The sequence below is a fragment of the Lichenostomus cassidix genome, unplaced genomic scaffold, assembly GCF_008360975.1.
Source record: "Lichenostomus cassidix isolate B80296 unplaced genomic scaffold, HeHo_3.0 HiC_scaffold_39, whole genome shotgun sequence".
Lineage (NCBI taxonomy): Eukaryota > Metazoa > Chordata > Aves > Passeriformes > Meliphagidae > Lichenostomus > Lichenostomus cassidix.
Genome location: NW_028147446.1, coordinates 2588299 through 2614000, shown reverse-complemented (window position 1 = coordinate 2614000; position 25702 = coordinate 2588299). Strand labels below are relative to the sequence as shown.

The 25702-nt window shown below is 63.5% G+C and overlaps 6 protein-coding genes across 19 annotated transcripts; 3 read left to right on the top strand and 3 right to left on the bottom strand.

The window, feature by feature from the left end:
• The first annotated feature begins 242 nt into the window (after positions 1-242).
• GTF2F1 (general transcription factor IIF subunit 1) lies at positions 243-5782 on the top strand. 6 transcript variants are annotated; one of them, XM_085046065.1, is made up of 14 exons: positions 243-389; positions 531-589; positions 868-914; positions 1307-1379; positions 1897-2090; positions 2413-2583; positions 3059-3243; positions 3511-3661; positions 4048-4109; positions 4210-4326; positions 4418-4491; positions 4673-4808; positions 5248-5371; positions 5446-5782. In XM_085046065.1, the coding sequence occupies exons 2-14, from the start codon at positions 578-580 to the stop codon at positions 5648-5650; spliced, it is 1551 nt and encodes a 516-aa protein (XP_084902191.1). In that variant the 5' UTR covers positions 243-389; positions 531-577; the 3' UTR covers positions 5651-5782. The 6 variants fall into 6 exon arrangements, with proteins under 6 accessions (XP_084902191.1, XP_084902188.1, XP_084902192.1 ...); XM_085046062.1 differs by having other exon boundaries at positions 4045-4109; XM_085046063.1 differs by having other exon boundaries at positions 262-291; positions 4045-4109.
• A 148-nt stretch (positions 5783-5930) lies between these two features.
• On the top strand, positions 5931-7372 carry PSPN (persephin). Its single transcript, XM_085046076.1, has one exon. It carries the CDS (start codon positions 6821-6823, stop codon positions 7190-7192), a length of 372 nt encoding a protein of 123 aa, XP_084902202.1. The 5' UTR covers positions 5931-6820; the 3' UTR covers positions 7193-7372.
• A 1-nt stretch (position 7373) lies between these two features.
• ALKBH7 (alkB homolog 7, RNA demethylase) lies at positions 7374-9177 on the bottom strand. Its single transcript, XM_085046074.1, has 5 exons — positions 8749-9177; positions 8357-8527; positions 7996-8120; positions 7783-7901; positions 7374-7477 (listed from the first exon to the last, which is right to left on the bottom strand). The coding sequence occupies exons 1-5, from the start codon at positions 9040-9042 to the stop codon at positions 7404-7406; spliced, it is 783 nt and encodes a 260-aa protein (XP_084902200.1). The 5' UTR covers positions 9043-9177; the 3' UTR covers positions 7374-7403.
• Positions 9178-9403: 226 nt separating this feature from the next.
• CLPP (caseinolytic mitochondrial matrix peptidase proteolytic subunit) lies at positions 9404-13584 on the bottom strand. The gene is made up of 8 exons (XM_085045793.1): positions 13568-13584; positions 12932-13379; positions 11873-11971; positions 11379-11450; positions 11192-11288; positions 10409-10596; positions 9897-10002; positions 9404-9685 (listed from the first exon to the last, which is right to left on the bottom strand). Exons 1-8 carry the CDS (start codon positions 13582-13584, stop codon positions 9513-9515), a joined length of 1200 nt encoding a protein of 399 aa, XP_084901919.1. The 3' UTR covers positions 9404-9512.
• On the top strand, positions 12894-20165 carry RFX1 (regulatory factor X1). 7 transcript variants are annotated; one of them, XM_085046036.1, is made up of 18 exons: positions 12894-13032; positions 13575-13793; positions 13928-14016; positions 14377-14430; positions 14514-14605; positions 14694-15027; positions 15633-15814; positions 16007-16126; positions 16203-16318; positions 16402-16520; positions 16600-16688; positions 16982-17133; positions 17395-17492; positions 17930-18079; positions 18290-18498; positions 18711-18864; positions 19102-19147; positions 19421-20165. In XM_085046036.1, exons 2-18 carry the CDS (start codon positions 13583-13585, stop codon positions 19600-19602), a joined length of 2397 nt encoding a protein of 798 aa, XP_084902162.1. In that variant the 5' UTR covers positions 12894-13032; positions 13575-13582; the 3' UTR covers positions 19603-20165. The 7 variants fall into 7 exon arrangements, with proteins under 7 accessions (XP_084902162.1, XP_084902163.1, XP_084902161.1 ...); XM_085046037.1 differs by lacking the exon at positions 12894-13032 and adding an exon at positions 13068-13204 and having other exon boundaries at positions 13931-14016; XM_085046035.1 differs by lacking the exon at positions 12894-13032 and adding an exon at positions 13068-13204.
• A 129-nt stretch (positions 20166-20294) lies between these two features.
• DCAF15 (DDB1 and CUL4 associated factor 15) lies at positions 20295-25668 on the bottom strand. Of its 3 annotated transcripts, XM_085046053.1 has the most exons (13): positions 25507-25665; positions 24816-24913; positions 24128-24263; positions 23942-24048; positions 23707-23843; positions 23362-23532; positions 22479-22931; positions 22302-22393; positions 22078-22206; positions 21750-21835; positions 21576-21680; positions 20980-21095; positions 20441-20605 (listed from the first exon to the last, which is right to left on the bottom strand). In XM_085046053.1, the coding sequence occupies exons 1-13, from the start codon at positions 25633-25635 to the stop codon at positions 20550-20552; spliced, it is 1815 nt and encodes a 604-aa protein (XP_084902179.1). In that variant the 5' UTR covers positions 25636-25665; the 3' UTR covers positions 20441-20549. The 3 variants fall into 3 exon arrangements, with proteins under 3 accessions (XP_084902178.1, XP_084902180.1, XP_084902179.1); XM_085046052.1 differs by lacking the exon at positions 20980-21095 and having other exon boundaries at positions 20295-20605; positions 25507-25668; XM_085046054.1 differs by lacking the exons at positions 20980-21095; positions 23362-23532 and having other exon boundaries at positions 20295-20605; positions 25507-25668.
• Between the last annotated feature and the right edge of the window lie 34 nt (positions 25669-25702).

Below are 25702 nucleotides of genomic sequence, written 5' to 3'. Positions count from 1 at the left end.
GGGGGACTGGGGTAAAAACTGCAGTTTGGGGCTGAGAATTGAAAGTTTTGGGGTGCAAAATTGTGATACTTGGGGTGAAAATGAGCGGTTTGAGATGAAAACTCCAGATTTTAGAGTGAAAACTGGTTTTTTGGGTGACGCACGGCCGTTGTGGCCCCGGGCCACCGCGGTTGCCATGGTGACGCATCGGCGGACCGTGGGCGAGACTTCCGGTCACGTGAATATTTTTGTGGGTCGGGTTTTCTATCACGTGACTCCGGGAACATCCGGTTCCGGCAGGAAGCGGTGGCGGTGGGGGCGGAGGGGCCCCGGGGGGCTTTGGGTGGTCCTGGGAGTCCCTGTGAGAGTCTTGGCGGCGTCCTGGGGGACTTGGAAAGGGTCTGCGAGGGGTACGGTAGGGGCTGGTCAGGCTTTGAGGTCCCTGGGAGGGGGCCGGCAGTATCTGGAAGATCTGCGCGGTGTACCCACTTTGAGGAAGTCCCAGCCTTGAGGGTCCCCAGGCCCTGACCCCCTCCCTCTTTTTCCCCCAGGACCTCCCTGAGCCGGATCTCGGGGTGCTCCACCCTCTCCCCCCGCGATGGCCGCGCTGGTGAGTGGGGGGAAAGGGAAGGCTCCCAAAGTCTCCCTGGGACCCCCCAAAACTCCTCAGGAACCACGTGGGGGATCCCCTAGCCTCCACTCCAGGAAACAACCCACTTCCCCCCCCGCCCCGGCAACGCCTAAACCCTCCAAAAACCTCCTGGGCCCCACCCCTAGGACCCCTTGGGCCTCCTCAAATGCTCCTGTAACCCCCAGACCCCCTGGGACACCTCCCCCAAACACCCCCATCTCTCTCTGGGACGCCCAAAACCCCATCTTGTCCCGCAGGGCAGCAGCTCCCAGGTGGTCAGCGAGTATGTGGTCAGGGTGCCCAAGTGAGTGGGGGGCTCTTGGGGGGCTCGGGGGGCTCAGAGGGTTTGGAGGGGCTCGGGAAGGGTTTGGGGGGTGGTTGGAAGTGCTATGGGGAGATTAGGGGTCTCAGGTGGTTTTGGGGTAGCAAGGAGTATCAGACTTGGAGGGGTATCAGTGGTTTTGGGGGGTCTCAGGTGATTTTGGGTAGTCTTGTGGGGAGGTTGGGTGTTGTTTTGAAGGTCTTGGGGGGGAATTTGGGGTTGTCAGAGTTGGAAGGTTTGAGGTGGTCATGGGCTCTCAAGAAGTTTTTTGGGGGTCTTGGATTATTTTGAGGGGCTGGGGGGTTTGAGGGTTGTTTTGGGGGTCTCTGGAGGTGATGGTGGAGAATCTGAGGGGTTTGTTTGCACCCTCACAGGAACACCCCAAAACGCTACAATATCATGGCCTTCAACAGCGCCGACAGAGTAACCCTGAGCACCTGGGCACAGGTGAGGGGGCCCCAGGGGGGCTTTCGGGGGTCCTGGGAGGCCTTTTGGGGGGGCTCAGAGTGACCCTGAGCATCTGGGTACAGGTCCCAGGGCATCCTGGGGTGATCTGGGGGAAATTTGGGATTCTGGATCCATTCCCACTCCTCCAGTTGGCAGGATTTGGGTTGGGAATGGCAAGATTTGGGGTCCAGGATCTGGATGAATCCAGCTCCATGTGCAGGGGGAATTTGGGGTCGCCTCGGGGGTTGGGAATGGTGGGGTCTGAGGCCATTTCCGGGGTTTGGATCCCATCTGAGGATTTGGGCTGGGAGTAGTGGGATTTGGGTCTGGAGGAGTGGTGGGATTTGGGGTCAGGGATCTGGGTCTGATCCCAGTCCAGGTTCAGGCAGGATTTGGGGCCAATCCGGATCTTCTGGGATCCAGATCTGATCCTGCTCTGTCAGCAGCAGGATTTGGAGGCCTGGGGGTTGGGAACACTGGGGTTTGGGGTCACGATTACTCCTAAATCCACATCCAGGCCCGCATGGAGCGGGACATGAGCAACAAGCGGATCTATGCCGAGGAGGAGCTGCCCGAGTCTGGGGCTGGGAGCGAATTCCACCGGAAGCTGCGGGAGGAGGCACGGAGGAAGAAATATGGGATCGTCCTGCGGGAATTCCGGGCTGAGGACCAGCCCTGGTTGCTGCGGGTTAACGGGAAAACTGGCAGAAAGTGAGAGGGGAGGGGGGAAATTTGGGATTTGGGGTGAGGGTGGGAGTGGAAAAGGGAATGGGATTGGGATCAGATGGGATGGGAATAGGAATGAAATGGGAAAAGGAATAGGGGTTTGGGGGTGGTGAAGGAGTTTGTGCGAATTCTGGGGCGTTTTCAGATGCTGATCCCCCTTTCCCAAGGGGTGATGAAGGAAGTGGGGCGGTTTTTGCAGATTTTGAGCTGTTTTGGGGGGTGTTTTGCATGGGGATTTTGATTCCCCTGTTTTGGGGAAATCTGGGGTGTTTTTGGGGATCCCAAGATGCCAATCCCCCTCTCACAGGTTCCGGGGGGTAAAGAAGGGCGGGGTGACAGAAAACGCCTCCTACTACGTGTTCACCCAGTGTCCCGATGGCGCCTTCGAGGCCTTCCCGGTCCGGAACTGGTACAACTTTACCCCCCTGGCCCGGCACCGCACGCTGACAGCTGAGGAGGCCGAGGAGGAGTGGGAGAGGTGACCCCCAAATCTGGGGGGATGCCAAAACCTGGGTGGAGACTCCAAAAAGCATGGGGAAGACCCGAAATCCCCTCCCAGACATTCTAAATCCCCTCCAAGGTCCCCCAAATTCTCTCCCAGCCCCCCCAAATCCCCTTCTAGAACTCCTCCCCTTCAAAAACCTCTCAGAGCCCCCTCAAGTCCCTCCCAGATCCCTCAGACTCCCCCCCCAGGCCCCTCAGAGCCCCACCAAATCACCTCCAGATCCCCCAGACTCCCCAAATCCCCTCCCAGACCCCCCGAATCCCTTCGAAGACACTCCAAGCTCCCTCCCAGGCCCCCTAAATCCATTTCCAGTTCCCCTCAGAGCCCCCCAAATTCCCTCCCACCCACCCTGAATTTTTTCCTGGCCCCTGTGAGTCCCCCAGATCCCTTCAGAGCCCCCCAGTTCCCCTCCCATCCCTGCTGACCACCCCCCCCAATTCCTCCCCAGGAGGAACAAGGTGCTGAACCACTTCAGCATCATGCAGCAGCGACGCCTGCGAGACCAGGATGAGGAGGACGAGGATAAGGACAAGGGGAGGAAGGCCCCAGGCAAGGGCGGGGGACTCCGGATCCACGACCTGGAGGAGGATCTGGAGCTCAGCTCAGAGGAGAGCGAGGGCAGCGATGCTGAGGGTGAGGGGGAGATCCCAAAATCCCACAGAATCCTCCTCAAAGTGCCCCTAAATCCTTCTCAAATTTCTCCAAAATGGCCCCAAATCCACCCAAAACTCCCCTGCTCCAAGAAGAGCAAGACCAAGGGTGAGGAAGGAATCTCAAAATCCACTTAAAACCACAACGAAATTCTCCCAAAAACACCTCAAATGCCCCAAAGCCACAGAGTCCTCCTCCCCAAATCCCCCCTAAATCCCCATAAAATCCCCAAATGTCTGGAATTCCCAGGGGAGAAGGCAGCGAGGCCAAAGGCTGCTGGGGGGGGCCCAAGGAGAAAGAGGAGGAAGGGCAGAAAGGGCTCTGAGGACGAAGCGCTTGAGGACAGCGATGACGGTGACTTCGAGGGCCAGGAGGTGGATTACATGTCCGACGGCTCCAGGTGGGACTGGGGGTCCCTGGAGGGGTTTAGGGGGGATTTTGGGAGTTCCTGGAGGATTTTAGGGACCGTAGTGAGGGCTTGTGGCTCCCTGGGGGATACTTGGCAGAGAAGTCCTGAGGCATTTGGGGGGATTTTGGTATGTTGTGGGATCACTGAGGGAGTTTAATGGGGCTGGGGACGGCTTGGGGGGTCCCTCGGGGGATTTTGGGTGGGTGGGGAACCCCTGTGACACCTCCAACTGCACTGTGCCTACCAAAAGCATCCCCCCCAACCTCCCCAGGGATGCCAAAATTCCCCCGGGACCCCAGAACCACCCCCCCCGGGGACTCCCAAATTCCCTCCAAGCCTCTTCTTGACCTCCCCAATCCCCTCTTATCCTACAGCAGCTCTGGTGAGGAAGACGCCGGCAAAGCGAAAGTGCCCAAGGAGGAGGAGGAAGGCCCAAAAGGTGGGGTTGGGGAGGGATTCAGGACCCCCCTTTTGGTTTGTGAGGTGGGATTTGGGAGGATTTTTAGGGTCCAAGATCCTCAGGACCCTCCCTAACAAAGGTATTGACGAGGCAAGCGAGAGCAGTGAGGAGAGCGAGGAGGAGAAGGTGGAGGAAAAGGAGGAGGAAGAAGAGGGAAAAGCAACCCCCACCCCCCAGGAAAAGAAGAAAAAACGGGGTAAGACTCTCCCTCAACCCACCCACCCTCCCGCAGGAACTGGGGGAAAATCCCCCAAAAACCGAGTTTATTACACCATTAACCCCTCCAGAAAGCAGTGATGAGTCACAGACATCGGAGGAGAGTGACATCGACAGTGAGACATCCTCGGCACTGTTCATGGCGGTAAGGGGAGGCTGGGCAGTCCGGGAGGGTCCTGGTGGAAGGGCTGTTCTGGGAGGTCCTGGGGGGCTTGTGGGTCATTGTCATTGCTCCCTCCATGGCGATGGGGTCCCAAGGAGGGTTTGGGGTGCTGTGGAGGGATTGGACACCCTCTGAGCCCTTCCTGCTTTTCCCCCCACTGCAGAAGAAGAAGACACCCCCCAAGCGGGAGCGCAGGGCCTCGGGCAGCAGCTCCAGGGGGGGGTCCCGGCCTGGGACCCCCACAGACTCAGGGAGCACCGGGGGGACTCTCAGGGCTGCAGCTGCCAGGCTAGAACAAGGTGGGGGTTTTGGGGGTCCTGAGGGCATTTGGAGCTGGGGAACTTTCAGGGGACTTGGGGGGAGGTTGGAGTTTTGGGGGGGCTCAGGGGGATTTTTGGGGGTCTGGGGTGCATTGTGGGGATCCCAGGCAGGGGTTGGGAGGGGATTACAGGAGACTGGAGGGGAAGGTTGGAGTCTGCGGGCTTATTGGGAGCTCTGGGGCAAAGTTGGGGGTCCAGGGAGGGGTTTGGGGGGCTGGAGGACACTGAAGGGGCTCCAGAAGCATCTAGGGGGGTATTGAGGGGTTTGGGGGGGGTATTGAGGGGTCTCAGGATGAATTTTTGATGGGCTGGGTGACAGCTTGGGAGAGGTCACAGGGATATTTTGGAATGGGGGCAATTGCCAACTCCCTCCCGGGGATCCCCCCACATCCCTCCTGACCTCCTTATCATCCCCCAGGCCGCCGGGCCACCCCAGGGGGGTCCGAGCCCCCTCCCCAGAAGCGGCTGAAGGCGGAGCCGGGGCCCCCCTCGGGCAAATGCACACCTCAGCCCCACTCCGGGAAGTCAACCCCCAACAGCGGGTGAGTTTGAGGGGCAGCAGGTTGAGGTGCTGTGGGATCCCGACCCCGCTGACCCCGCCTGCCCTGAACCGCAGGGAGGTGCAGCTGACGGAGGAGGCTGTGCGCCGCTACCTGTCCCGAAAGCCGATGACCACGAAGGACCTGCTCAAGAAGTTCCAGACCAAGCGCACAGGGCTGAGCAGCGATGCCACTGTCAACGCCCTGGCCCAGCTGCTCAAGCGCCTCGATCCTGAACGGAAACTCATCGCAGACAAGATGCACTTCTTCCTCAAGGAGTAGGGATGCCTGGAGCCACCAGAACCCTCCCAGGGCCATAGGAACCTCCTTGGGATCCAGGGGGAGTCACCCAGATCCATGGGAGCCCCTCCCAGCTGGCCCAGTGCCCCTCGATAAACAGGAGGGTGTTGCTGACCAGATGTGTTTGTCTTGAGAAATAGGGACCCCAAAATCCATTGGAACCCCCAAATCCACAGAGACCCACCCAAAACCCACAGGGACCCAATGCTGCCCCAAGTTCCTTTAGAGGCATCACCAGGACAGGCACCCCAGAAATCCAGAAGGATCTCCCCCAAATAACACAGGACCCCACACCTATTCCTACAAGACCCACCTCATTTTCCCATCCCCTACCCACCCTATGCCCCTTTCTCCCTCAGCCTACCCCATTTTTCCTGCCCCCCCACCCCTGTCCCAAATTCCCATTAACAAATTCATTGCTCCCCTACCCCCTGCCCAGGAATCTGGAGGGCCCTGGAATTTCCACAGGTTGGGGCAGGGAAGAGATTTCCTCCCCCTCTCCCTCCCTCCAATCCGCAGGCCGTGTCTTTTTTGGGTCAGAATTGGGATGTTTTGCTATTTTTAGGCTTTTTTTCCCCTACTTTGTGCCAGCCCCATACCCCCCCACAGCACTGGAATGTTCCACGCCCCCAGCAGGGTGTTAGGGCCCCCAAAATGACCCCCCCCTTCCTTGGGGGAAGAGGTAAATTTTTCCTTCCTCCCCCATGGGGGTTTCACCCAAAAACAGCACTGGGAGTTCGCCAGTTGGGGAGGCGGGGGGAAAACACCACTTATCTGGGGGGGCAGTTCCCTCCTGGGGGAGTGGATTGAGACCCCCAGCTACCCCAGCTGTTTCTTTTGGCGGGGGTCTCCACCCCAGTCTGATGGTGACACCCCTCGTTGGCATAGGGAGGTCCCCACTATCTAAATTCCACCCCCCCCAAACCCCTGGTTGAGGTCTCAGGGGTCTCACATTTCCTAGTTTTTGGGATGGCGGGGTTCCCACTAAATCCCCCTCCCCACCCAAATCTACCCTGAGAGGGGGTCAGTGCACCTCCAAACACCCTGGGCAGTTTGGGGTTAACCCCACCTCCTCCCTCTCCCCTTCCACAAACCCTCCCCTTCCACACCCCATAAATACCCACAGGGCGCATTTTTTGTGGGGGGCTCAGGATGGCGAGGCCAGGACTCCCTTGGTCCTTCCTCTCCCTCCTGCTCCTGCTCGGCCCCTGCCGCGCCCCCCCCGCGCCCCCCCCAGCCGCCACCCCCCCCTGCGGACTCCGCAGCATCTCGGTGGGGGTGGGGGCACTGGGTTTGGGGTACCCCTCCCCCGAGACTGTCGTGTTCCGCTACTGCGGGGGGGGCTGCCCTGCACCCCCCACTCTGCACGGGCTGGCGCTGGGGGCTGTGCTGGGGGCAGGGGGCCCCGGGGGGGATCCCTGCTGCCGCCCCACCCGCTATGAGGATGTGGTGTTCCTGGACTCGGAACTGCGCTGGCAGCGGCTGCCGCGGCTTTCGGCAGGGGCCTGCGCGTGCCTGGGATGAGACCCTCTCCCAGAATAACTCCCTGAAGCCCCCAAAATTCCTCCCCATCTGTCGGGGAGGGTTTTGGGGGTCCCTCCGACCACCCCCAAAAGCACCCCCTGGCTGTCAGTTCGGGGGGGTTTGGGGGTTCCCCAAAGGTTCCTCCTAGAAGCTCCCCCAAAATAGCACCCTAAGAGCCAAGTGCAGGGTGATTGCTGTTTATTGGGGGGGCTCATTTTGGGGGTGGGGGGTCGTTGGGGTCCTCAATAAACGCCGGGAGGTCGCTGAGAGGGTCCGGAGGCGTCTCTGGGTTGGGAGGGAAATAGAGATGGTCAGGCGGGGATTTGGGTGGTCTTTGGTGGGAGGTTTGGGGATCCGAACCTTGTGAATGTTTAGAGGGGCCAGGGGTGGTTTAAGGGGGTCCCGGATGAGTTTGGGGCATGCCAGGTGGGGTTTGGGGGGCGGGTCTGGGGTCAGTTTGAGGTCTCAAGGGGAGTTTGGGGGCCTCATGCAGTACTATGTTCTCCCCAGAAAGGGATGGTGTGGAGGGTCTGGGGGGATCTTGGGTGTCCCGGCAGGGTAAATATGGAGGCGTTCTGGGGGCTTCTCACCAAGGGGGTCGTTGCGGAAGATCAGAGCCACCCGGCGCCCCCGCGGCACTCGGAGGCCCCCGAAAAATGATTCTTCATCCGGGAGGATCTCGTGGGTGAACTCATACCTGGCAGCGCCCCTGGAGGGGATCGGGGGGTTAGGGTGTTCCCCAACCCCTTTGGGGATCCCAAAAAACCCCCACGAGGGGTTCCCCAGGGCTTCCCCAAACCCACCGGAGAATGTAGAGGGACCCCGGCTCCAGCAGCAGCTCCAGCCAGTCCTGGGGGTCCTGGAGGCTGCGGAGCCGCAGGACACTGGGGGACAACAGCGAAATCCCCGCGATGGTGCAGCCGCAGAACTAAGGAGCAGGACATACCTGAGACCCCTCAAAACCACCCCAGGACCCCCAAAGCTCCCCCGCCTAAAGCCCCCTTTGGAATTCCCCAAGCCTACCAGGGACCGCCCCAACCCCTCCTCCTCAGCTCCCCCCGTACCTGGACTCTGCCAAAATCCTCCCAGGACCCCCCCACAACCAGTGAAAGCCCCTCGGTGACTCCCAAGTCCCACCCCAGAGTCTCCCCCCAGTCCCCGCACCTTGACGCTGTCCACGTGCGGCCCCACGCGCCCCCCTGGCAGGAGGTCGAGGACGTGGGCGCTAGGCCGGGGGGGGCGGCGTGGGGGGAACGCGGGGGTCACCCGGAGCAGTAGCGCCAGCCCTGCCCCACTCCGCAGTCCCCGCTCCGTCTCCCGGTACCCGGTGATGGCCTGGGGGGGTAAAGGCGGGGTGGTCTCTAACCTTTGACCTCAGAGCGACCCCCGCCCCGGGCAGTGATCTTCTGTGACGCACCCCAACGAGCCCTCCCCGACCCCCTGTGACCCCTCGACCCTGAGCCCTCCGACCCCTATGACCCCTGACCCTCCTCAAGCACCCCCAGACCCCAGGGACCCCCCGTCAGACCCCTGGGACCCCCTCCGGCCCCCCTCACCCGGTCCCAGTGATCGCTCTGGTACCGGCCCCGCCTCAGGCCCGGCTCCACCTCCCGCAGCAGCTCCACAGCCTCCCCCTCGCTGACGAAGCCGCCCCGGACCAGCGCGAGCCCGCGGAGCCGCCGGGCCAGCTCGGGGCTGCTGGCGCGGAGCAGCGCCGGGTCCGCCTCGGCCTCGGGGCCTAACCCCGCCCCGGGACCCCCGGAACCGGCCCCGGGACCCCCCGAGACCGCCCGGGACCCCCCGCGGGCCGCGGCGACCCCCGCCCGCCAAAGGCCACGCGCGTGGTGCATGACGGGAGTGCGACGGGCACCGCCTGGCGGCTTGGAGGACTCAGGGCTGGGCAGACACGGAAGGACACTCCTGGGGACCTGAAAGACTCGGAAGAGCGGTTCAGGATGTCGTCAATGCCACCACCATCTCCAAACCCGCCCCGCCCCGTCCCCCAAGATCACTCACAGCCGCTCCCCCACCCCTTTCTGGGCCCCGCAGGTGTCTCACTGTCCTCTCAAATAACTCCATGACCCCACAAACACTACCATGTCCCCCAAACTGTCCCTCTCCTACCCAATTGCCACCTTGGCTCCCGTCAATCGCCCCTCCCACTCTCCAGAACCGCCCTCTGACTCCCCCCACAATCCCTCCAGCACGCAGTTGGGTTCCACAGCCCTTTATTTCCACACAGGGGTGTAGCCGGGGGCGGGGGGGAGTCCCAGAGGTCCCCAACCCCAAAGGGGTGCCCCAAACCCCTCCGAGGGAAGGCTCACGGCGCTGGGGGAACTGGGGGGGCCCCGGAGGAGCTGTTCTGGGGCTCCTTCTGCACCAGCCGGGGTTCATCCTCACCACGTGGAGGGGGATGCACCAGCACCTGATCCAAGAGCCCAAATTCCTGTGCCTCCACTGGGCTCAAGTACCGGTCCCGCTCCATGGCAGCTTCTGGGGGGGTACAGGGGAGTCAGGGGTACCCCAGGGGGAACTGGGGGGGAATCTGCAGGGGTTCAGGGAGTCCCTCACCACAGACAGGCGGTGCCTGCCCTGCAATTTGGCCATAGACTCTGCAGCTCTTGCAGGCTCAGGGAGGGTTCTGGGATATTTGGGGTCCCAGGGGAATTTAAGGGTCCCTGGGTGGGTCCTGGGGGTCCCTCACCAATGACGGGCAGCGGCTGCCCCGTGTGTTTGGCATAGAGCCCATTGATCTGGCGCTTCAGCTTCAGGATCTCCTCAGCTTGAATGGCGATGTCAGTGGCCTGGCCCTGAGCAGAGGGTTCAATGGAGCTTAGGAGGGTCTGGGGGCATTTGGGGCATCCCCAGCTCGGCCCACAGACTTGGTGGGGGGTCCTGTGCTCACCCACCCCCCAGTGAGCCTTACCCCCTTTTGCCCCCAGTATCCCCTGGGGGGGTCTCACCACACCTTCCCCCCCCACCAGGGTCCCCCTTCCTGCCTTCCAGGAACTGCCCCCCCCCTCTTTTAGAGCCCCCTCCCCACACACAGAACATGGGGAATGTGCCCCTCCCCATTTCTGTGCTCCCCTTCTTTCAGGATCTCCCCAAGCCCTTCCACCCCTCCCCAAATTGCTCCTCCAGCTTCGAGCGCTACCCACCACCCCTCAAGCCCCCTGTCCAACCCGCCCTGGCCCGTGTGGGGCTGGGGGACCATACCCGGGCCCCCCCCGAGGGCTGGTGCACCATGATGCGGGCGTTGGGCAGCGCGTGGCGCATGCCGGGCGCGCCAGCCGCCAGCAGCAGCGAGCCCATGCTGGCCGCCTGCCCCACACACCACGTGCACACCGGGGTCAGCACATACTGCATCGTGTCATAGATGGCCAGCCCCGAGGTCACTGAGCCCCCTAAAGAGAGAAAACCCTATTAAGGACACTCCAAAACCCACCGTGAGCATTTAAATCCCTACAGAGACCCCAAAGAACGTTGGGACCCCCAGCGCCTATGGGGTTGTCAGTGGTCAGAAGGGGTCACTGAGACCCATGGGGGCAGGACTGGGGCTACAGGGGCATCCCAAAACCACCCCGGGACCCCAACCTCTTTCCCCCAGGATCCCTGAACTCCCTCTGGGACCCCCAACCTCCCCCAAGCCATTAAAACTCTATGGACACCCGAGAGAGCCACAACAGCCCTGGGACCCCCAACCCCTATTGGGCTGTAGGTGGCCAAAGGAAGGTTACCAAGACCCTGGTGGGAGAGCACCCCCTTGGTGACACCCCCAAACCCTCCTTGACCCCACAAATTGCCCCAGACCCCAAAAAGCCCCTTGACCCCCTCCTTTTGCCCCCAGGGAGGAGGATTTTGAGGTCCACAATCTCCCTCAGGTAGTCCCATCTCCCCTTCGCCCCTTTCAGACTTTGCAGCGCTCCCCCCATGACTCTCCTCCTTGTCCCCCAGCTCCTTCCCAGCCCCCCGAGATCCCCAGAGCACCCCCAGCCTCACCGGGGCTGTTGATGTACATGTGAATGGGTTTCTTGTTACTTTCAGACTGCAGAAACAGTAGCTGGGCGATCACCAGGCTGGCCAGGCTGTCATCGATCTGCGGGGAGTGGGGCCAGGTGGTCAGGGGATCCCCAGAGATCTCGGGGAGCAGGTCTGAGGATCCCCGAACCCCCCCGGGGGTACCCACCGGCCCCATGACGCAGACGATGCGCTCTCGCAGCAGCCGCGAGTAGATGTCGTAGGCTCGTTCCCCCCGGCCCTGGCGGAGACAAAGGGGGTCATGGGGCTTTTGGGGCAGTTAGGGGTCTGTGGGGGTATGGAGGGGTCGGCGGGATTGTTTGTGGGGGGCAGTTGGGGGGTGAAGAAGGGTCAGAGGACAGACGGGAATCCCCACATTGATATTGTAGCTGCGACCCTCCGCCGGCCCTGGGGGTGAAAAAGAGGGTCCGGGTGTGGATGTGGGGGCGTCCGAGGAATAATGGGGGGGCTAGGATGAGGCTGGAAGTTCGGAGGAAGGGGGGCGGCTCTGCGGAACAAGGAGGGGGAGTCGGAGGGTGCGGAAGGGGGTCGGAGTGGTATGGGGGGCTCGGAGGGGTTTGGTGTGGGCCGGGGGCTGTGTGGGGCGCCGATGGGGATCGAGGGGGTTTGGGGTCTCAAGGACACCTCCCCCACACCACTCACCGTCTGCTCCACCACGATGGGGATGAGGGGGGGGGCGCGGGCGGAGACCGTCCCGTGCAGGCAGCGCCGGGCGCCGGCCCAGGCCCGGCGGAGGGAGCGCTGGGGAGGAACGGGGGAGTCACCGAGACTCTCGAGAACCTCCCAAAACCGAAAACCAGCCCCGGAAACCCCCTAAAACCGGGATCCCGCTGGAATCGAGACCCTCCAAACTGGAACACCCCAGGACCAGGACCTCCCCTGGGTTCGCCCCGGGCCGAGACAACGCCGGAACCCTTCCCCCGAACCGGGATCCCCGGGAGACCCCCGGCCCCTCACCGCCACCCCCGGACCCATCACGCCCCGGAAGCGCTCGGGAGAGCCATGACCCAGGTACACGTGACATCCCTTCCCGCCGGCCGCGCCCCCTCATGGCCACTCCCCCTTCTGGGCCCGCCCTCTCCGTGGGCGGTGCCGATGACGTCACATGACGCACCTCGGCACTACGTTTCCATAGTTCTCTGCGGCGCGGCCGCCATGACACCGCCGGGAGCTGCCCCGGAGCCACCCCCGCGCACCTGCCCGCCGCGGACAAGCTCGCGGTGGACGCGGGACAACCCTAAAGACCAACTGTAGCACTTTCTAGCTCCGATACCTCTCCCCGGACCCCGAAGCGCGGCCCAGGAGTGCCCGGAGGCACATGCTTGGCCTCCCGGCCCTAAGGGCGCCACGGCGGGACCCCGGTTTCATTCCCCGATTAAACCCCCGGTGTCCTCGTCACAGCGCTAATTACAGCCTTCGGCAGCGGCAATTAAGGAAGAGCGCCGTGAAAACAGCCCGTCGATGGCGTCACGCCGCCGTGACGTCACGAGTCGCCTCCATAGGCAGGGACCACATCTCCCGGCAGCCCTGCCCACCGCCTCGTGCTGATCGGCAGCCGCGCCGGCCAATAGAGTTCCGCCAGCTCCCCGCGCGGCCCCGCCCTCTTCGCCCCCCCTCAGGAAGTGCTGATGGACACAAGGAAGAACCAATGAGACGGGGGAAGGGCGGGGATTACGCGGAGCGACTCGCCATTTGACCAACCGGCGTGCGATGGCGGAGAGCATCAACCAATAGGCAGCGAGGGACGGGACCTACGCGAGCGGCCCCGCCCGCCGCCGAGGCGGGTAGCAACAGTTGCCCCGGTGAGGGACCAGGGAGGCCGCCATAGCCACGGTCACCGTGGCGACCGCGCTCCGGCGCGGCCCGGCCCCTGCCGCCGCCGCCACCCACTCCGTCGGGCCCCGCCGGCAGCAGCAGCCGCGGCACCGAGGGCAGGCGGAGCCCTCGCGGGGCCCCGGCGGCGGCCGCGGGCAGGTGGGTCCGAGCGGCGCTGCCAAAATGGCGGCGGGGGGGGTGAAGGGGGGAGCGGGGGGGCAGCGGGTTTGGGCGGGGTGGGCGGGGCTTGAGCGCGCCGCGCGATTGGCGGGCGGGCGGACCAATGGAGAGGCTGGGCGGGGGGCGGGAGCCAATGTGGGAGCGCGGGTCGCAGCTGGACACGCCCCCTCCCGTTGGGTGATGTCACGAGGAAGCTGTGACGTCACTTGCGGGGATGCCGGGGGCGGGGTCTCGTCGTGATGTCACTTTGGATGTCACATGGGAGGGGTGACAGCAACCCTTTTACCCCGCGGTGGTGGCAAGCGCTGCCTTGATATCACTCACGCACCGCCATGACGTCACCCCGCAGCCGTCGCCATGGCGACCCAGCCTTCCTACGTCACGGAACTGACGGCGACGACGTCACAGCAGCAGCAGCCCCCGCCCTCGGCACCGCCCTCCGCCGGCACCTCCCCTTTCGGGGCGGAGCTGCCAGGAGGCACCGCCCCCGGTGCCCCCCCCGCGGCGACCCCCGCGCCCCCCGCACCCCCGCCCCCTCCCCAGCAGTTCATCGTGGTCACCGTGGCGGGTGAGCACCCAATAACTGCAGCGTCTTGTCCCAAAAACCCGCCCTCACCCTCACCCCCTTCCGCTTTTGGGGGTTACCCCAGGACTGGGGTGAGGCTGAAGCCTGACACAAATGTGCCGTTTTTGTCCCCAAAGCAGAGGGGCTGCGGCCCCCGGAGGGCACCGATGGCAGCCCCGCCCCCCCCGCGCCCCCTCAGCCCGGGCCCAGCCCGGGGGGGCAGCAGGTGCGAAAAAACTGGGGTGAAATTGGGAGTGGAGTGGGGTGAAATGTGGTTAAAATGGGCTTGGAGGGGGAAAAATTGAGTTGAAGTGGCCCAAAATAGACAGAAATTGAGTTGAAATGGGGTGGAATAGGGCTGAAAAGTGGTGATACGGGATGAGTAGGGGTGAATTTGGGATAAAAGTGGGGTAAAATGGGAAGAAAAGGGTGAGAATGGGAATAAAATGAGTGCGATATGGGGTGGATTGGGCTGAAATGTGGCAATATGGATGTGAAACGGGGTAAAGTGGTGCTGAAATGGGTTAAACTGGGGCTGCCAAGTGCCCCATGAGCTGAACCGGGGGTGCCCTCCCTGTGCCCCCAGCGCTCCCCAGCCCCCAGCGCCACGGCTGCCCCCAAGCCCGGCCCCCCCCAGGAGGTGAGCGGGGGCCGTTCGGGGGGGACGGGGGGTGTTGGGGGGTGCCCCCCGCTGACCCCTGCGATTCGCGTGTCCCCCCCCAGGTGCAGCAGCTGCCCCCGGTGCAGCACGTGTTCCCACCCGCCCCTGTGCCCTACGTGGAGGGGGGCGACGGCTCGTACCCCCCCGGCGCCATGTGAGTGCTCCCCCCCCGCCCCGCAGCAGCTCGGGGGAGTCCCCAGAGCTGACTGACGTCCCCCATCCTGTGCTTCTTTCCCCCGCAGCCGCTCGGGCTCATTCCCGTTCGCTGAAACGCCGCTGTTTGGGCAGAACTCGGGGGGCTACTTCGACGGGGCCGGGGGGGCCGCGGTGCAGCCCAGCCCGCCCCCGCCGCCCCCGCCCCCGGCCAGCTCCCAGGCGCCCCCCGCCAGCGCCCCCGTGCCCATGTATGTGGCAGGGGGGCAGATTTTGGGGAGCCCCCCCGCCCCCCCCCAAGGCAGCACCGGGACCCCCGGGACTCCCGGGACCCCCGGCGGAGGCACCTACGTCATCCAGGGGGGGTACATGGGGGGAGGGGGCGCGGCCTATGCTCACACCACCCGCGCCTCCCCCGCCACGGTGAGAGCCCGAGATGGGGGGATGAGACACCTGGATTTGGGGGAAATGGGAGGTGGGAGGGGGATCGGGGGGATGGGGATCCGCAAGGGCAGGGGACACGACTCTCTTGGTAGGGGGGCTTTGCCTGAGGGGTTTGGAGTGATATCAGAAGGTTTGGAGGGGAAAGGGGGGGTTTTGGGAAGGGAAAAAAGTGTTGGTGGATTAATTGGAAAGTTGGGGCAAAATAGGAGATTTTGGGAAAATCAGTTGTGGCGGAAGAAAGGAGGTTTGGGGAAGAAGATTTGGCTGGGGGGAATGGGAGGGTTGGGGAAATGAGAGATTTGTAGGGGAAAATGGAGATTTGGGAGGGAAATACTGAGATTTCAGGAAGAAAAGTGGGACTTTTTTCCTCAGAGGCATCCCTTGCCCACAAATAAAACCCGTGACCCCCTTGAATAATCTCTACCCCCGTCGGTATTTCGGGGCAAAACCCGTGGAGAATGGGGCTCTGGGGGTGTGTGTGGTGTTCGGGCCGGGATTTGAGCAGCCTGGGTGGGGTGCAGGTGGGAAGGGCGGGGTCAAGGGGGGTTTTGGGGTGCAGGTAACTCCCGTTTTGCTCTCCGCAGGTGCAGTGGCTGCTGGACAACTACGAGACGGCCGAGGGGGTGAGTTTACCCCGCAGTGCCCTGTACTGCCACTACCTGCTGCACTGCCAGGGCCACAAGCTGGAGCCTGTTAATGCTGCCTCCTTTGGGAAGCTCATCCGCTCCGTGTTCATGGGGCTGCGCACACGGCGCCTCGGCACCAGGTCAGACCCCAAAAACCCCCAAAAACGCCCTGAAATCCCGCAGTAACCAGAGCCGGCGCAGCGGCCCTACAGGTCACGCAGCGCCATTGCAGCGCACACCTGGCCTCCCCCCCTGCTGCCCAGGGGCAACTCCCGAAATGCCCAGGGGAGACCCAGTCCCCCAAATACCCCTTTGGCCCCCCCGTTTTCCAGGGGGAACTCCAAGTACCACTACTACGGGCTGCGCATCAAGGCGGGGTCACCGCTGCTGCGGCTCGTGGAGGATCAGCAGCACCTGGCCATGCGCCAGCAGCCCTTCGCCCAGAAACAACGGTGAGGGGCACCCCAAACCCCGAGCCCCGAGCCCCCCAACATCCCACTGACCCTCCACTTTTTCTACTCCCCACAGCCTCAAACCCGTGCAGAAGGTGGAGGGGGGTGTTACCAATGGGGTGTCGGTGGGGCCGGCCCCTCCCAGCGTCCCTGACATCAGCGCCCAGGTGCAGCAGTACCAGCAGTTCCTGGGTGAGCACCCCTACCGTTGTGCACCCAAAAAGCTCTCCCTCCCGATTTCGGGGAGTCCTCCTGACCCCCCCAGATCCCTGCAGATGCCTCCCGCACGCTGCCAGAGTTCCCCGAGATCGACGTGCAGGGCAAGGGACTCCCTGAGGGTGCAGGGACCGAGGACCTGCGTGTATTCCAGCAGCTCTACCGGGAGCACTGTGAGGTGGGGACCACCCTGCACCCCAAAATCGCCCCCTCCTCATATCGGGGGACCCCTCTGACCCCACTGTGCTCCACCAAAGGCCATCGTGGACGTGATGATCAACCTCCAGTTCTCACTGGTGGAGACACTCTGGAAAAGCTTCTGGCGCTGCAGCGGCGAGACCGAGGCGTGAGTGGAGGGAGCCCCCAAACTGGGGGGCAGGAGAAGCTGTGGGGACCCTGGGATGCGGGAGAGGCCAGGGACATAGGGGATAGCATGATTTGGGGGTGCCGTGGGTGTGGGGGTGCTGGGGACAAAGAGTTCTTCCCCAGTGCAGGGTGTCCGAGATCCTTAGGATTTGGGGGTCCCCAGGATGGTGGGTGCAAATGGCTTCGGGGTTGCTGAGGTGGGATGTGGGGGTTCTCTGGGGCTATTGGGTGTCCCCCCAGGTTTTGGGGTGATCCTGGCCCCCTGTCCCGCAGGCAGGAGGAGGCGGAGCGGCGCCTGCCCCGGCGGCGGCTGCTGCTGCTGGCCCGGCATGAGCCTGTCCTGCGCTGGGTGCGAGACTGCGACCACGCTTTGTACCAGGGGCTGGTGGAGATCCTGGTGCCCGACGTGCTGCGCCCCATCCCCAGTGAGTTCCCAAATATCCCAGACCCCCTGGAACCCCCCCAAACCCAGCATGGACCCAAAACCCCCCAGGAACCTCACAAACCTGGGACATGGCCCCAAAACCCCCTCCAGGGGGATCCAGCTCTTTCCAAACACTCCCAGGGAGAATTTGCCCCCCCAAACCCTGCCCCAGACCCCCAGAAGTTCCTTGTGGCGCCTCAAAGACCATGCCAAATGAGCCCCTCTGGCCCCCCAAATTGCATATTTTGCTGCCCCTTCCCAGGTGCCTTGACCCAGGCAATCCGTAATTTTGCCAAGAGCCTGGAGAGCTGGTTGGGGAACGCCATGGTCAGCATGCCTGAGGAGATGGTCCGCATCAAGGTGGGCTTTGGAGGGGGCCCTGGGGGCTTTGGAGGCAGTGTACAGGGCTTGCAAAGGTGTTTGGGAGAGCTGCAAGCGGGGTACTGTGGGGAGCACGCTGGGGTTGTGAGGGGTCTGTGAGTTGTTTGAGAGTCTTGGTGTTGAGGTTTGGGGGGGTTGTGCTGGGTTTTAGGGGGGGCTGGGGGGAGTCCTGGGAGCCTTGGGAGGGTTTGTGATAGTGTTTTGGGTTTTGGGGGGCCCGGGGCAGGGGGGGCATGTGGTGAAGGGGCCTGGGGTATGGAGAGTGGTCATAGTGGACCCTGGGGTGGTGTGGGGGGTTCAGGTAGTCATGGTGGGTCTGGAGTCGGGTTTGGGGTGCTGTGCCAAGCCCTGTGGAGCCCTGGGGGGCCTCTGAGGGTGCCCGGTGCCCCCCCGAGCCCACAGGGCCCCCCCCGCAGGCGGCGGCAGCCGGGGCCTTTGCGCAGACCCTGCGGCGCTACACATCCCTGAACCACCTGGCGCAGGCGGCCCGGGCCGTGCTGCAGAACACGGCCCAGATCAGCCAAATGCTCAGCGACCTCAACCGCGTCGACTTTGCCAACGTGCAGGTGTGGGGGACCCCCAAACAGGGCTGGGGGAAGGCTGAGGGTCTATCCCTGGATCCAGATACCCCTCACTGGATCCCCGTACTCCCATGAGCAGCCTCCTGAGTGTGCTGGCAAGATGTAGATGTGATGCAGTGCCTGGAGCAGGGCTGGGGGAGGTCTGGGGGTCCATGCCCACATTCCAGGTCCCATCCCGTGTCCCCAATCCCACAGGAGCAGGCGGCCTGGGTGTGCCGGTGTGAGGCACGGGTGGTGCAGCGCCTGGAGCAGGATTTCAAGGCCACGCTGGGGCAACAGCACTCACTGGAGCAGTGGGCAGCCTGGCTGGACGCTGTCGTCGGCCGTGTCCTGCGCCCTCACCTGGGCACACCTGGGCTGCCCCGTGCCGCCAAGCTCTTCCTGCTCAAGTGGTCCTTCTACAGGTGAGGGACCTGCCAGAAACAACACAAAATCCCACAGACACCCCAACCTTCCCTGCCAGCCTCCTGTGACTCCCCAGGACACTCCTGATCCTCCCAGAGCCTCCTGGAAGTCCCCTGAACATCCAGGACCCACCTGATGGCCCGATAACTCTCCTGCATGACACCCCCCTGCAAGCCCCCCAGGCCCACTGACCCTGCTGTACCCCCCCCAGCTCAATGGTGATTCGTGACTTGACCCTGCGAAGCGCCGCCAGCTTCGGCTCCTTTCACCTGATCCGGCTGCTGTACGACGAGTACATGTATTACCTGGTGGAGCAGCGCGTGGCGCGGGCCCGAGGCACCTGCCCCATCGCCGTCATGGGCGAGGTGGGCGCAGGGTGGATGAGGGGAGGTTTGGGGGGGTTGGGGTGGTTTAGGGCAGGTTTGGGGGTCCCAGCGCTCATCTGTATCACCTGGGGGAGCAGGTCAGGGCACGTATCCCATCACTGTCATGGGCACAGGGGGACTTGTAGCAGGGTCTGGGGGTATGTTTAGGGGACACTGGGGGTCTTACCCCCCCTCCCCAAACTTGACTTCCCCCTCCTTTTCCCCTCCTCCTCCCAGTTTGCCAACCTAACAAGCTCCCTGAACTCACAGGACCCTGACAAAGGTGGGTGACACCCCCCTGTCCCTGCACACCCCCCACAAAGGGGGGCCCTCTCTTGCCAATGGGGGGGGGGAGTTAATTCTCAGGGGGGTTAATTCTGGATGGGGTGGGGTTAATTCTGGGCAGGAGTTAATTTTGGGCTGGGTGTTAATTGGGAGGTTCAGTTCTAGAACCTACTGATGGCAGCCCCCCACCACCAGTGGTTCATTGTGGGGGGGCACTGGGGGGGTTCCCACCACCCTGAGCCCCCTTCCCACACTGTGTCCCCCACACCAGATGAGGAGGAGGAGGAAGAGGAGAGCGATGAGGAGCTGCCGGCAGAGCTGGGGCTGGGGGGGAGTGAGGGGCCCCCCGACCCCCTGGAGTCTCCTCTGGAGCCCCCCCTGGACCCTCCCCCGGCCAAGCTGCCCCGCGCCGACCCCCGTGGGCTCTTTGTGCAGGCCCTGCCCTCGAGCTGAGCCCCCCCGCGCCCCCCCGGGGGGGACAATGTGCCTTAAGCAACGCCGGGACCGTGCCAAAGCCCCCCCGGCCCCCCCGGGGAGGGGACAAAGGGACCCGCAGGACTTGGGGATGGCCCCTCCCCCTGGGGGGGGTGGGGATCCTTTTGGGGGGGAAGGGAGGGGAAGCCTGCTGGAGGGGAAGGTAAACAGAGACCGTGGGGTCCCCTGACTGCTGCCCCCCCTCCCCCCCCCGCAGTGCCAACCCCCCTCCCCGCTGCCTTACGCCCCCTCCCTCCGCATGTCGGGCCCCCCCCGGCTCCCCCTGCGCTTCGCCCTTTCCCCCCGTATTAGATTTTGGCGTTTTCGATCATTTTGTGCTTTGTGCCCCTCGGGGGAAGGGGCCGTGTCCGTGGCCGCCCGTGTGGAAATTAAGCCAAACCTGGAATTTGGGAGGGGTCCCGGGGGTGGGTTGGGGTCCCCCCGCTCCCCCGCGCATCCCCCGTCCCTCCCCCTCCTTGCAAACGCTGTTTTTTACCTTTTGTAGCTTCTTTGTAAAAGGAATAAAAACCAAGTGCAGTGTTTGCTGGCCCCTGCCTGCGCCGGGGTGGGGGGCCAGGATTCACCCCACAGCAAACAGGGCTCACCCCAAAGTGCAGGGATTCATCCCAAAACCTGGCCTCAAAACCCCAGAACAAGCCCCAAATCCCAAGTAAATCAAAGTGTGGAAATGGGAATTTTATTTTGGGTGGGAGGCAGTTTGGAGGTCCAGGGGACCCTTCCCCAACCCTGATAAAACACTGAATGGCAAAAGGAGAGGGAAAAAAAATAAACCCAAAACAAAACAACAACAAAAACACCAAAAAAAAACCCCCAAAAAAACAAAAAAAACCCCAAAACAAAAAAAAACAAATGGCCCCAAACTGGGGGTGGTGGCTCCGTGTCAGTGTCCAAGCACAGCCCCAGTGTCACAGCACGATCCAGGTGTAGCGCTCGTTGTCTGCCAGAACCTTCAGGGAACAGCCTTGGAGGGGGAAAAGCAGCAATGGGGGTGCAGCAGGACCCCCAAACCCAGGAACCAACCCACCCTGAATCCCCTAACTCATCCAGGACCCTCTTCTGACTCCCCCCTGACCCCTCCCAAGATATCCCCAAACTCCCCCAGCCCTCCTGGGAGCCCTCAGATCCCCCCGACCTCCCCTGGTCTCCCCCAGGGACCCCTCAGAACTCCGTACACTCTTCCAGGACCCTCCTCCTGACCACCCCAGGATGCCCCCACTGCCCCCAGGGACCTGCCCCAACCTCCTGGGACACCCCTCCCCATAGACCCCCCAGACCCGCAGATTCCCACCCACCCCCGTGGATCCCCTCAGCCCCCAAGACTCCCCCAGACCCCACCCTTGTGCAGGGCCTCGTTGGTCATCCTGTGCACGCCGCGGCCAGGCCCCTCCGGGACGAGCCAGCGCATCACGGTGTCCACACAGCCCTTGCGGTACGAGCTCCATACGCTGCCACTGCCACGGCAGGTTGGTGGGGGCTGCACCCCTGGACCCCCCACCTGCATCCCCAGGCCCCTCCAGGGGGATCATGGACTCCCCATGGGCACTGCGGCCCCACAGCATTTGGGGCACCCCAAATGCAGCCACTGCCAAAGGGGGGCTTGGGAGGTTTGGGGGGTGCAGGGGAGGTCACAGAGGGTTTGGGGGGGTCCCTGAGCCCCCCCAGTACCACACACTGCTCTGGGTGGGCCTCACCCGGCATTCCCAGAATGGATCCAGCCCCCCAAACCCACCTGAGCATCACAAATCACCTCCAGTCCCTCCACCCCCAGCCCCTCCAAATCCTCCTCAAGACCCCAGTCATCCCCAGCCCATCCAAATCCACCTCAGCTCCCCAAAACACTCTGTGAGACCCTCATATCACCCACAGCCCCCCAAGCCCCCTCCCAGCCACATAAAACACCCCAGAATCTCCCCAGGTCCCCCCCTCCTCACCTGGTCTGCCCCTTGACCTCGGTGAGGTCCCCGACACCCACGGTGGCAAAGGCGCCACTATTGAGGTCCCAAGCAACCTTGAGGCTTGTGTGGTACGTCCTGGGACTGAGAGGGTGGGAGGGTCAGTGCCAGGGAGGGTTCTGGAGGGGCTTTGGGACCCCCCACCCCCCTCACCGGAGCTGTCCCTCCTCATCAGGAGAGGGGAAGGCCAGCAGCAGCAGTCCGATGTTTATCACCACCTGGTTGGTCTCGGGGCACACCTGGGAGCACAAACAATGTGAGGAGGGGAGAAAAGAGGTTGAGGAGGGTGGTTCAGGGTGATCCCGGGGGGTCTGGGCGAGTCCTGGGTGGGATTTTTGGGTATCACAGGGATGTTTGGGGGTCCTGCACAAGCAGGATGCACTGGGATGGCACAAGACACAGACAAGCTGGAATGGAGGGCATGGGGAATTTGAGATATCCTGGTGATCTGGGATCTAGGGGTCTCGGAGAGTCCCAGCACCTCGAGGATGACGATGTCGTAGTCACTGAAGGAGCAGAACTGGCGGGACCAGGCAGCGTCGTTGCGAATCACCTCATTAATAACGTATTCGAAGTCCAGTGTGAGCTGCTCCACCGTCAGGTACTGCCCCTGTGGGGGTCCGAAGGGGTCACCAGGGCTCCACCCACCCCCCCACGGGCTTCTGGGGGGTCCCCTGTAGATCTTGGGGGTCCCTTGAGCCCCACCTGGGCCGTGGCTCGGTCCCGCAATGGCCTCAGGCTGCGGCCGCTCAGGTCTGTCACCACGAAGGGCAGTGAGATCTTGTCGTCCTCCAGGTCTGGGTGGGGACAAGGGCTGGTGGGGCACCCCAACAACAGGCAGGGTCCAATCCCCCATGGGGAGCACCCCCAGCCCCCACTCACCCTCGGGGGGTTCCCCAGGTTCCAGCACATAGCGCAGTTTGGTGTAGTTGACGTAGCCAGGCTCAGGGGATGTTGCAGGGGGGGTCCCAGGGAGATGTGGCTCCACCGGTGGGCTGCCAGGTGCTGGTGGAGAGGCCTCGGGTGGTGGTCCACGGGGCAGAGGCGGGGGGTCATCCCCTCCCTCCCCGTGAGCCCCCCCAGGCCCTCCCCCAGCACCCTGAGCCCGCCGGAACAGGTCAGCCACAAACTCCTTGGCTTTGGCCACAGCTGGAGACGGGGGTGCAGGGGGGAGGTCTGGGGTTTGTGGGGGTCTCAGGGGGGGCTGCGTAGTTGGGGGGGCCCTCCCAGCCCCCTCCAGCTCCTCGGGGGGTGGGGGGGGTGCATTCTCTCCCCTCCAATTGGCGCCTGGAATGTTCCGACGTTCATAGAGGATCTGCCGGGAGTTGCTGTCACCTGTGGGGGGTGTAGGGGTCAGGAGGGGTCTCGAGAGGTTGCTGGAGGGTCCCAGGGGGGGTCCCAGGACATTTAGGAGGGGTCCCACAGGGGGTTATGGGCTCCCACGAGTGTTTGGCAGGTCCTAGAGGTTTCCAATGAGCTTGGAGTTTCCAAGGGACTCTGAGGATTCTCTCTGGGTACAGGGGGTCCTGGCAAGGTTTGCTGGGGGGCTCTGTGGGTTTCCAGGAATTCAGAAGGTGTTCCACAGCAGCTTAGAAGGCCCCAGGGAACATGGGGAGGCCTAGAGGTTCCCAAGGAGCTTGGGCGGCACTGGGAATTCCTTGTGGGTTTGGGCAGTCCAGGGGGGCTCAAGGGTTTCCAGGGGGGGCTCTGGGGGGTCCAGGGGGTTGTCAGGGGGATCTGGAGTGCCAGAGAGGTCCTGGGGTACCCGCGGGGTGTACGGCGATGGCACAGGCCACAAGGGAGAAGCTGGTGTTGAGCAGCACGACATGGTCCTTGCGCAGCTGGAACGCCGGCTGGAAGGTGGGGAACGGATACACCACCTGGAACTTGGTGTGCAGCAGGAAGCCATGGCGCAGGCAGGCGGGGGGGGCCTCACCTGGGGGCGTGGGGGGGTCAGGGGGGCACCCCGGACTGGGAAACCCCCAAACTTTCCCCCCAAAAAAACCCCAATTCGCTGCTCAGCACAGGAACTGCCAGTCTGGGGCTCACCTGGGCAGCTGGGCACAGGGAGCCCCGCCTCAGCCGGGGCCAGGGGGGTCAAGGGTCTCACCGGGGGGGGTGGTGGCCCGGCGGCAGGAGGGGCAGTGCCGGGGCGGGGGCACGGCCACGGCGCTCACGTAGATGTCCCGGTGGTTCTCGTCACTCATCAGCATCATGTTCACCTGCAGCCCCGGGGCGGAGCGCGTGCTGGAGAGCACGGGGGGGGTCAGTGGACCAAGGGGGGACACAGGAGGGTCACCAGGGGTCGGGTGGAGACATGGGAGGTGTCACAGAGAGCCACCTACTTGAAGCCAAAGACGATGACCTTGTCGCTGTCCCCCGGCCACTCACACACGGTCAGGTAAAGGTCACTGTAAATCTCCTCGTCCTGGAACAGCCGCACCTGGCGTACCTGAGAGGGGCCGTGGGTGGGCAGGGGGGTCTTCAGAGGTGTCCCCAGATGTCCCTAGGTGTCCCCAGATGTCCCTTACCAGGCGCAGCTTGCTGTGCACATTGAACTCCCACCAGTACAAGTGGTACAGGTAGAAGGAGAAGTCATCGTCCCCAGAGCTGCTGGTGTAGGACAGGACGTAGCGGCCACACTTGGAGAAGCCCAGGAAGATGTGGCTGGGGGGACACGAGGGGACATGAGGACACAGGATTAGGAAAAGGGACTTGGGGACCCAGAGGGGACGCAATGGCATGGGAGGGACACGGGATTATCAATGGGGACATGTATATAGAAGGACACATGGACACAGTGATAGACAGATAGACCTGGACAATGAGACATAGAGACAATGAGACACAGGAACGTGGAATTAGGGACAGGGACATGGGAAAGGAGGGACAGATAGGTGCAGTGACAAGCAAAGGGACATGGTGACAGGGAGACACAGATGGACACAGACAAAGAAGGGAATGAAGGGACAAACAGACATAGGGACACAGTGGTGGGGATAGATAGATACGGAGAATGGGGGGATAGACGGACATGGTGACACAAAGATGGGGCCAGGGAGATGATAAGGGGAGAGATGGAACAGGGGGACAATGGACATGGCAGGTGAAGACAAAGGGACATGGGAATGGGGGGAACAAACACAACGGGCATCACTCCATGGCCCCTGCAGAGTCGGGGTCCCTCGTGTACCCCCAGGGCTGGGGTCTGCCTCTCACCCTGCCCAGAGAAACTCCTCATCCACGATGCTCTTGAGGGTGACACAGACGCGCGGCGGAAGCTTCCGGAACAGCCGGGGGGAGAGCTGCCCACTGAGCTGGGGGGCACAGGGGGATCAGGGAACCCCCAAGACTCCACACAGACCCCCATAGCCGGGGGAAGCTGCCCAGCGAGCTGAGGGGGCACGGAGGTGACAGGGACCCCAGATCGCCCGACGCCCCCCAGTACCTCCTAACAGCCCCCAACAACCAGGGCAGAGCTGGGCTGGGGGTGCACTGGCGCGTCAGGGACCCCCGAACACCCCAACACGCCCCTACAGCTGGGGCGAGCTGCCCCCTGAGCTGGGGGTGTGGTGGAGTCCCCATCGCTCCCTGCAGCCCATCAGCCCGTGACTCCCAACCCTTCAGAGAATCTCCCCCTCAGATCAGGGCTGCCCCCACCTCCTCGACCCCTCAGCCCCCCACACGGGATCCCACCCCCAACTCAGAGCATCCACAGGGACCCCCACCATGTCGGCCCCCGCCTCAGGACCCCCTAAGAGCCCCCGCTTCCTCCCGCAGGGCCCCCCGCCATGTCTCCGATCAGGGTCCCTTCAGCCACCCCGTCCCTCCCTCAGTCTCCCCTCACAGAGACCCTCCCTCACAACCCCCTCCCTCAGCTCCCCCCAGTCCCTCAGCATCCCCCGCTCACCCGGACGCGGTCGAGCTGCCTCACGAGGTGCTCGCGGCGGCCTCGAGACGCGGCCCCGGGCCCAGCACCCCCCGCCGACCCCCGCTTCCCCCCGGGGCCACCCCGCTCCGCTTTCGAGCTCGGCGCCATTTTCCCAGACCGGCCGCTTCCGGCGCACCGCACGCCGCCGCCGCCCCGCCCACCCCGTGCTCCTACT

Coding starts and splice junctions, on each gene's coding strand:
- DCAF15 (XM_085046052.1), bottom strand. CDS start 25,635: ATGGCGCCGAGCTCGAAAGCGGAGCGGGGTGGCCCCGGGGGGAAGCGG. Junction 23,844..23,941: donor GTCATCGTCTTTGGCTTCAA/GTAGGTGGCTCT, acceptor CGTGCTCTCCAG/CACGCGCTCCGCCCCGGGGC. Junction 22,207..22,301: donor GGGACCGAGCCACGGCCCAG/GTGGGGCTCAAG, acceptor GGACCCCCACAG/GGGCAGTACCTGACGGTGGA.
- PSPN (XM_085046076.1), top strand. CDS start 6,821: ATGGCGAGGCCAGGACTCCCTTGGTCCTTCCTCTCCCTCCTGCTCCTG.
- RFX1 (XM_085046036.1), top strand. CDS start 13,583: ATGGCGACCCAGCCTTCCTACGTCACGGAACTGACGGCGACGACGTCA. Junction 16,689..16,981: donor TGCAGCGGCGAGACCGAGGC/GTGAGTGGAGGG, acceptor CCTGTCCCGCAG/GCAGGAGGAGGCGGAGCGGC. Junction 19,148..19,420: donor CTCACAGGACCCTGACAAAG/GTGGGTGACACC, acceptor CCCCCACACCAG/ATGAGGAGGAGGAGGAAGAG.
- CLPP (XM_085045793.1), bottom strand. Junction 11,972..12,931: donor CTCTCCGCCATCGCACGCCG/GTTGGTCAAATG, acceptor GTTCCTCCCCAG/CGCTCCCTCCGCCGGGCCTG. Junction 9,686..9,896: donor GCAGCCGCTGCCCGTCATTG/GTGAGGGACCCC, acceptor GTACCCCCCCAG/AAGCTGCCATGGAGCGGGAC.
- GTF2F1 (XM_085046062.1), top strand. Junction 3,244..3,510: donor CGAGGGCAGCGATGCTGAGG/GTGAGGGGGAGA, acceptor TGGAATTCCCAG/GGGAGAAGGCAGCGAGGCCA. Junction 3,662..4,044: donor TACATGTCCGACGGCTCCAG/GTGGGACTGGGG, acceptor CTTATCCTACAG/CAGCTCTGGTGAGGAAGACG.
- ALKBH7 (XM_085046074.1), bottom strand. CDS start 9,042: ATGCACCACGCGCGTGGCCTTTGGCGGGCGGGGGTCGCCGCGGCCCGC. Junction 8,528..8,748: donor AGAGCGATCACTGGGACCGG/GTGAGGGGGGCC, acceptor TTACCCCCCCAG/GCCATCACCGGGTACCGGGA. Junction 8,121..8,356: donor CGCACGTGGACAGCGTCAAG/GTGCGGGGACTG, acceptor CCTGCTCCTTAG/TTCTGCGGCTGCACCATCGC.